Source organism: Trichechus manatus, unplaced genomic scaffold (assembly GCF_000243295.1).
Source record: "Trichechus manatus latirostris isolate Lorelei unplaced genomic scaffold, TriManLat1.0 scaffold00075, whole genome shotgun sequence".
NCBI lineage: Eukaryota > Metazoa > Chordata > Mammalia > Sirenia > Trichechidae > Trichechus > Trichechus manatus.
This window is the reverse complement of record NW_004444011.1, coordinates 7,046,374-7,054,989: the sequence shown is the minus strand read 5'-3', so window position 1 is coordinate 7,054,989 and position 8,616 is coordinate 7,046,374. Positions and strand designations below refer to the sequence as shown.

The following is an 8,616-nucleotide window of genomic DNA, read 5'->3' as shown; positions in this document are numbered from 1 at the left end:
TGACCCTTTAATCATTATATAGCGTCCTTCCTTATCCTTTGTGGTGGATTTTACTTTAAAGTCTATTTTGTCAGAGATTAATATTGCCACTCCTGGTCTTGTTTGATTGTTGTTTGCTTAATATATTTTTTTCCATCCTTTGAGTTTTAGTTTGTTTGTGTCTTTAAATCTAAGGTGTGTCTCTTGTAGGCAGCATATAGACGGATCTTGTTTTTTATCCAGTCTGCTACTCTCTGTCTCTATTGGTGCATTTAGTCTATTTATATTCAGCATAATTGTTGGTAGGTATGATTTTAGTGCTGTCATTTTGATGTCTTTTTTTGTGTGTTGTTCACTGTTTCTTTTTTCCACTTAATTTCCTGTGCTGAGTCATTTTTCTTTATGTGTTTTCTTTTAATCTTTTTCAGTATTATTGATTTTGTATTTGCTGAGTCTTTATATTTTTCTTCTTTTTTTTATTGTGATGTGTAGGATTGTTAATTTTCTTTGTGGTTACCTTAATATTTACCTCTGTTTTTCTAAGTTTATACCAATCTTTTATTTCTTTATATCACCTTGATTTCCTCTCCATATGAAAAATCTATGTCTCCATTTTTTATGTCCCTCTTTTTTTGTTTTAATGTTGTCATCTTTTACATATTGACATATGTGTCCCTATTTTCAGTGTTTTAGCTTTGATTTGCTTTTGTGAATTCCCTATGTGGGTTGATATCTGGTTGCTCTGTCCTGTGTTTTAGTCTTGGGCTGTTATCTGATGTTATTGTTTATGTAACCAGAAGAGTCCCTTTAGTATTTGTTGTAATTTTGGTTTGGTTTTTGCAAATTCCCTAAACTTCTGCTTATCTGGAAATGTCCTAATTTCGGCATCATATTGCAGAGACAGTTTTGCTGGATATAGAAGTCTGTGCTGGCAGTTTTTTACTTTAAAGCTTTATATGTGTCATCTTATTGCTTTATTGCCTGCATGGTTTCTGCTGAGTAGTCTGAGCTCATTCTTATTGACTCTGTTTTGTAGATGACTTATCGTTTATCCCTATCCGGTCTTAAAATTCTCTCTTTGTCTTTGGTTTTGATAAGTTTGATTATTATATGTCTTGGTGACTTTCTGTTGGGATCTATGTTATGTGGGCTTCAATGAGCATCTTGGATAGCTACCTTGTCATCTTTCACGATATCAGGGAAGTTTTCTGCCAACAAATCTTCAACATTTCTCTTTGTATTTTCTGTAATTTACCCCCTTCTGGTACTCGAATCACTTGTAGGTTATTCTTCTTTATAGAATCCCACATGATTCGTAGGGTTTTTTCATTTTATAAGTCCTTTTATCTAATTTTTCTTCAAGTAAATTGGTGTGAAGTGCTTTATCTTCAGTCTCAGTAATTCTGACTTCCACTGCCTCAGTTCTGCTCCTGTTTCGTTGTACTGAGTTGTCTAATTCTGACATTTTATTGTTAATATTCTGGATTTCTGATTGCTGTCTCTGTGCATTCTTGTAGCCTGTTACAGTTGTCAGTATGCTCTTCTTTTCTTAATTTCCTCTCTTGTGTGTTCTGCGTTTTCCTTAATTTCCTTCCTAATCTCTTGAAGTGTTCTATATCTTAATCTTTTTTGTTCTGCCTCTGGTAATTACAAGAAATTTTCTTTCTCAGGAAAATTTCTTGATTCTTTATTTTGGGAGCTTGTTGAAGCCATCATGGACTGCGTCTTTATGTGATTTGATAATGACTGTTGTCTCCGAGTCATTAGTAAGTTATTATATTTATTTATTTTATGTTTACTCACTGTGTCCTAACTTCTTGTTGTCTTTTGTTTTCATATGCCCAAGTAGTCTGCTTGTATGATCTAGTTTTGATTATTGGTGCCTTTGAAGCGCTGACATCCTGTCACCAGTTGATTAGATCTGTTACTAAGTACGTGAGCCGAAGAGTCTGTTTACTTTTCTTGTATGGTTTCAGCTCAGGGGTCTAGGTAGTCGATCACCAAGTGTGTGGTGTAGGCTGTCACCTACAGTTGTAGACAGTCATGGGTAAGTGGTGTAGTCACAGGCATCTGGCTGCAGCTGGGGGAGAGAGGCTGAGCAAGGCAGGGGCCAACAGCCACCCCTAAGTTTCCAGGAGGAAAGCGTGTCCCTTTTCCCTAGAGCGCATAGATGGGCAGGTTTTGCAGCTGAACTGTGAGCACCCAGTGCTGTTGGCTGTAAGGACTGGGGCGCGCCTCTTATTTTTGGGCCTTTGTAGAGTGTGACTAGGTGGTGTGGGTGGAGCCACCAGTCCTTAGGCTCCTGATGTGGGTTGGTGAAGACCCTGCTTGATGGGTAGAGCAGTGTCACATGTCATGAGCCTGCCACATCACAGCTGAAACAGTTGAAGTTAGACTTGAGGTATATATCCTCTTGTACTGTGGTAATGAGGACCTGTGTTGTTGAAAGGGGTGCCCACAAGTCTATGGAGGGGGAAAGGCACTCAGAGTCTGTGGATCCCTTATGCCTGTGCCTAGGCAAAGGAGTTGTGCCTGTTCTGAGTTCTTGGCTTAGGGAAGCCAGCAGATTATTTTTTACCATTTGTTAATTTGTTCACTCTCCAGTGCTGGGAAAATGGCTCAGGGCATGTGTCGGTTCCTACTTGTGGCCCAGGGGACTCGGCAGTTGCTGAAGCTGGTCCAGGACCCAGTGCAGAGCAGGGAGTGGGGAGGTAAATGGGAGAGAGGTTTTTCCCTAAGTGGGGTGTTTTTGATCCTTGCGGTAGGCCATACGCAAGTACTTGTATCTTTTCACTGATTGAGGGCTGGTTTTTACTGGTTCTGGATACCTGAGTAGACTGTTGCTGGGTCTCTCCCAGGGTGGAAAACACTTCCCGAGTGCCGCTGCTTGCCTACTTCGCTGCTACCCCATAGCTGGTCTTGGCTGAACGGCTTAGGCTCTCAGGTCAGGTCTGGCAACTCTTTGCTGCTTCCGAACGTGTCTCCCTTTCACTGCCACTCAGTCCATTTCCTCAACTTTGCTTCTGATGTTTAGGGCCCCTACATTGTCATATGTAATTGATTCACTTGTTTTTTCGTGTCTTTTTTGTGTAAGGGGGAACACCGGAAGCATCTGACTACTCTGCCGTCTTGGCCCCGCCTCCTCTTGACAGGGATTATTTTTAAAAAAAACTTTACTAACTGAATGAGCAAAAGTGCCTGTTTCTTTTTGATTTTTATAGTTATATTTCTTTGAATACAAGTGAGGCTAAATGTTTTCTTGTATATTTGTTGCATCTAGTTTTTTTTTTTAAATTAAAAAAGGCTTTAAGTATTTACTTTTTAATCAATTGTCTATTCTAGTGTTTTCCTTTTATGGAAATTTTTAATTCATTAAGCTTGACTAATTACTTTTGCTTTTAGTTCTTAGATTGAAATTGTTTTTCAGATGTTTTTAGTTTGTATTGTTGTTCAGTTAAATGTAATTTTCTCTTACCCAATTGCTGAACAGTTATTCTTACACCTAATTATTCCCAGGGAGAAATATGTCTTCTGTCTTAGTCTTGATATTAGATTTAGTTATGCTTTTATGAGCACCTGTTTTCTGCCCAGAAAACAAATCATGTAAGAAATAGTGTTTTCCTTTGTAGGGGAGGTTGTTGTATAACTTAGAAGCAAACTATTGCCTGCCTTTAACAGGTGTGCTTGTGTTTTTGTTCCTGCCATTCATCATACTACATTTTTTGTGTGACCATATCAGGAGACTTTTTATAGCCATGAAATGGAGCATATAGTGTAGCAGAGGTGATCAGCATAACTGTGGAAATAATTAATTGTGATTGTGATAAATGCCATGAAGGGAAAGTATAGATAATTCATTATATGGCACCTAACCTTATCTCTGGATTTAGAGAATCACCCTTCCTTGAATAAGTGACTTTAAGCAAGAACCTGAGGGCTGGATAGAAGTTAGCCAGCTGAAAGAAGACTGGGGTGAAGGGCATTATTCCAGTTAGACTATAAACAGCCTATTTAAAGCCTCTGAAGCAGGAATGGGCTTTGGAGTATTCAGGAACTGAAGGAAGTAAGTATGGCTCAGAGAGGTGGAGAAAGGAGAAGGTTGTAATGGTATGTAGATTATGTAGGGAATCCACTGAACAAGTTTTAAATGGGGCCATGATATATTTGGATTTGGGTTTTTGAAATTCACTCTGTTGTGGAAAATAGATTGGTGGGGGTTCGTTAAAAATGAATATAGAGAGACTATTTAGGAGGTCATGCAAATGGCCCTGATTAAAGATGATGTTAGCTTGCACTAGGCTAATAGTGGAGGTAGAGAGAAGTAGTCAAGTCTCAGCACTATTTAGGAGGAGGAATGGGGAATACGTAGTAATTGATTAAAATGACGTTAGGGAGTAGGGTGGAGGTGTCAGAGATGATGTCTAGGTGTTTTGTATTAGCAAATGTGATTGTGAATGTCATTAGTAAGATAGGTAAAACGGTAAAAGAGCAGATTTTATCATAAATTTCGGACAGAGCTTAAAATATCTGTTTAATATAGCAAGTGTTATATCTGGGTCTGAAATGCTAAGGATAGCTCTGAACATGAGATAAAATTTGGGAATCATAGTAGACATATCCTTGTATTTTAATTGCTAATGGAAGTTTTGGAAATGAATGAGATTGTCAAGTGTTTAACATGAAATTAGAAGGCATCCTAGGCCAGAGACCTGAGAAACTACAATATTTAAAGATTAGATAAGGTATTTGGAGTTCCTAGGTGGTACAAATGGTTAAAAGTGCTTGGCTGCTAACTGAAAGGTTGAGAGTTGAAGTCCACCCAGATGTAATGTACCTTGAAAGAAAACCGGGAGACCTTCTTCTGAAAAACCAGCCATTAAAAATCCTGTTGCACCCAGTTGTACTCTGACACAGATGGAGTTGCCGTGAGTCAGAATCTACTAGACAGCAGCTGGTTTTTCTGGTGATCGGAAAGTGCTGCCAAAGAGGTAACAGCAAATCCTGGAGAGTGAAATACTGACAGAAAAGAAATTCAGGATTTCATGGCTTACATTTGATGTACTCATTTAGTATTTCATTTTACTTTCCTACTCTTACTTTTCCTTTGGATTTTATTTATGTGACTATATTTTTAGCTATAAAAATTCTTTTGGGAATGAGGTAGGCTATAAATACATGTTCAGATGTGACCTCCTGGAACATTTTTTTTTTTTATAGTTAAGACAATGCTATTGGAACTTATTTGTTTATTACTTACATAATTATATCTGCCCTTTTTTCCAGTAGTGAAAAGAAATGGTAGTACTTGGCCCTATGTTTGTTTCTGGTTTTAAATCGTGAGAGTGGTAGGGAGATGGGACACAATAACTTTTGAGTACCATTGTTTGTTAATGATAAGAGTAACTAAAGTAAATAGATCAGAAAGGAGGTCAGCACATGTAAGATCATGATGCCTGTCTATGTCAATCCAAGTTCTAAGTTCCTGATTTTGGCTTATTATTTTAGGAGAAACTAGGCCTAACAGACTGCAGTAATTGTAGCTGATCACAGATAAAGGCAAATGTGAAATTATTTTGTTTTTATTAGTATAGCGTTAAAAAAAAAAAGGAAAGCTTTCTAGTAGGAATTTAAGTTAAGTAAAATTTACCTTTTTAAAGTTATCTAGTGCTCTGAAGAGATCACATGTCAAGGATAAGAATTATTTTGTGAGAAATGTTCTAAAATATTTTTGGTGGCAGCTACTAGAAAGTGTTGCTCCGCTTTTTAAGTACTTTTGAAGTTACAAGGGAGGAAGATGTTGTATTTGTGGAACTCTGAAAAATCTCTTCATTTTCTCTTTTTGTTTTTTAATAGAGATGTGAACTATGTCCCCATAAGGATGGAGCTTTAAAAAGAACAGATAATGGGGGTAAGTGCAGTAACTTGAAAGTTTTTTAATTGAAAACAGGTAGGATAGTGAGTATTTAAAAATATCTGATAGTTCATATTATTTTATCGAATTAAATAATATTTACTATTGAAACATTTTTAACTGTAGTGGTATAACTTATGAAATCCTTTTGGTATTGAAATATAGTTTTTCTACCTCCTGGACAAATATGTGCATTGGTTATTTTGTACAGAATGATCTACATACTTCTAATTAAGTATTGATTTTTTTTTTGGTGGACACAGTTTGTTGCTTATACTAGAAATTATTTTTAGATAAACAAGCCACTATTCTGTTTTCTTCGTTAGAGCTACAATCCATTGTTTTAATTGTTTCTTTCTTCTGCTGTATATCTCTGGTGAGCCCTAGTGGCACAGTGGTTACGAGCTCGGCTGTTAACCAGAAGGTCGGCAGTTTTAATCCTCGAGCTGCTCCTTGGAAACCCTATGGGGCGGGTTCTCTGTCCTATAGGGGTGCTATGAGTTGGAATCGATTCAACAGCAATGGGCTTGGTTTTTTTTTTTTTTTGGTTTGTATATCTCTAGACAGGTGATGTCTCTAGTGAATGTTAATTTTAACATCCTAAAGATCTTTGTTGTTTGAATATAAGGAGATGCTGACTTCCGTCTCTAGATTTCATTGTGCTTTCCTGAAGACCTTTGTGTGTTTCTCATTTTCATCTCTACTTTTACTTCCGGTAAAGAAGTTATGTTTTTCTACAACTCAGTAACATAATTAAATATGTAGACAGAGATTTCTGAAATGGTGGTATACCATAAAAATTAAATAACTGATGAGAAAACTCAAAGAGGTAAAAGTAAAATTATTACTAGATTGCTTTTGTCCATTTTGGGCAGCCAACTTTAAAGTATTTCTGACATAGAATAGAGTAATTGCGTAAGTAAATAAGAGGGAAGAATGCACTGTCTTTAGCTAGCTGTGTATGTATTTTAAAATTTAATGTTTAAACCATGATATACAGTTACATTGTTCAAAATTAAAAACTAAAACCTTCCCTCCTATTCCTGTTCCACATCTGCTTAGTTTTTGAAAACTTTATTGCCACCGTGGTAATTGCTGTTAATACTTTTCTTGTATAGCCTTGTGGATTTCTTTTGTATATACAAACATAGATCAATAGACAAATATGTATTTTTCTCTCCCAATTTTAAACAAGTGGGTGAATGTTATACATTCTGTTCTGCATCTTAATGTTTTTCACTGAACAGTTTAACTTTCCTTCATCAGTACAGAGCTTTCTTTTTTACCATGTTAGTCATGTGTTGATGAATTTTAGTGTTGTTTGTTATCTTTTCTTTTATGACTAATACTTCACTGAATATAGTAAATAACCTTGTATATATATGTCATTTTGCTTTTATGTTACTGTATCTGTAGAATTATTAATTCTAAGAAGTGGAACTGTTGGGTTAAAGGGATTTTGTAATTATAATTTTTCTGAAGTGTATATATATATTTTTTTTTGTACATTAGGTGAAGGTTTACAGAACAAATAGTTTCTCATTAAACAGTCAGTACATATATTGTTTTATGATATTGGTTAACAACCCCACATGTTAACCTTCTCCCTTCTCAACCTTCTTTTTTGCTTTTTTTTTGGTGAAAATATACATAGCCAAAGATACACCATTTCAAAAATTTCTACATGCACAGTTCAGTGACATCGAATACGTTCTTCCAGTTGTGTTTCTTTTCCCACTTTAGATGAAGGTTTACAGAACAAAATAGTTTCTCATTAAATAGTACACATATTGCCCTATGACAATGATTAACAACCCCACTACATGTCAACACTGTCTTTACTCAACCTTGGGTTCCCTGTCAGCAGCTTTCCTGTCCCTTCTGCTTTCTAGTCCTTGTCCCTGGACTGCTGTGCTTCGTTAGTCCAGTTTTGTTATATGGGGCTTTCCAATCCCGGGTTGAACGGTGAACCTCGGAAGTGACTTCACCACTGAGCTAAAAGGGTGTCTGGGGGCCATACTCTCGGGGTTTCTCCAGTCTCTTTCAGGCCAGTAAATCTGGTCTCTTTCTTTGTGTTAGAATTTTGTTCTACATCCTTCTCCAGCCCTGTCCAGAACCCTCTGTTGTGATCCCGGTCAGAGCAGTCAGTGGTGGTAGCTGGGCACCATCTAGCTGTACTGGACTCAGTCTGGTAGGTGCCGTGGTAGCGGTGTTCCATTAGTCCTTCAGACTAATCTTTTCCTTGTATCCTGTTCTCTTCATTCTCCCTTGCTCCCGAAGGGGTGAGACCAGTGGAGTATCTTAGATGGCTGCTTACAGGCTTTTAAAACCCCAGACGCTACTTACCAAGGTAGAATGTAGAACATTGTCTTTATAAGCTGTGTTATGCCAGTTGAGCTGGATGTTCCCTGAGACCCTGGTCCCCACAGCCCTCCACCCAGCAATTCAGTCCCTCAGGATGTGTCTATGGAGCTTCCATGACCTTTCCTTGTACGAGTTGTGCTGGTTTCCCCAGTATTGTGTACTGTCTCACCCTTCACCAAAGATACCACTTACCTATTGCCTATTTAGTATCCCTCCCCCATCCCTTGTAACCAATTTATAGTAATAGATGCACACATCAAAAAAGAAGAAAGGGACAAAATCAAAACATTAACTGTACCACTCAAACAAATAGAAAGAGAACAGCAAAAAAAACCCACAGCCACCAGAGGAAAGGAAATAAT

General features: G+C 37.3%; 1 protein-coding gene across 9 annotated transcripts in view; it reads left to right on the top strand.

Annotated features, from left to right (window-relative positions):
• Positions 1 to 8,616, top strand: part of MLLT10 (MLLT10 histone lysine methyltransferase DOT1L cofactor) — a 332,811-nt gene that overhangs the window by 92,297 nt on the left and 231,898 nt on the right. For 7 of the 9 annotated variants that reach the window (XM_023735053.1, XM_023735051.1, XM_023735052.1 and 4 more), the window contains exon 4: positions 5,833 to 5,887. The exons of 1 other annotated variant lie outside the window; for it this stretch is intronic. In XM_023735053.1, the coding sequence (XP_023590821.1) occupies positions 5,833 to 5,887 (55 nt within the window). Of the gene's footprint in view, positions 1 to 2,754; positions 5,888 to 8,616 lie in introns of those variants that run through there. One more of the 9 variants, XM_023735055.1, reaches the window with a different exon arrangement.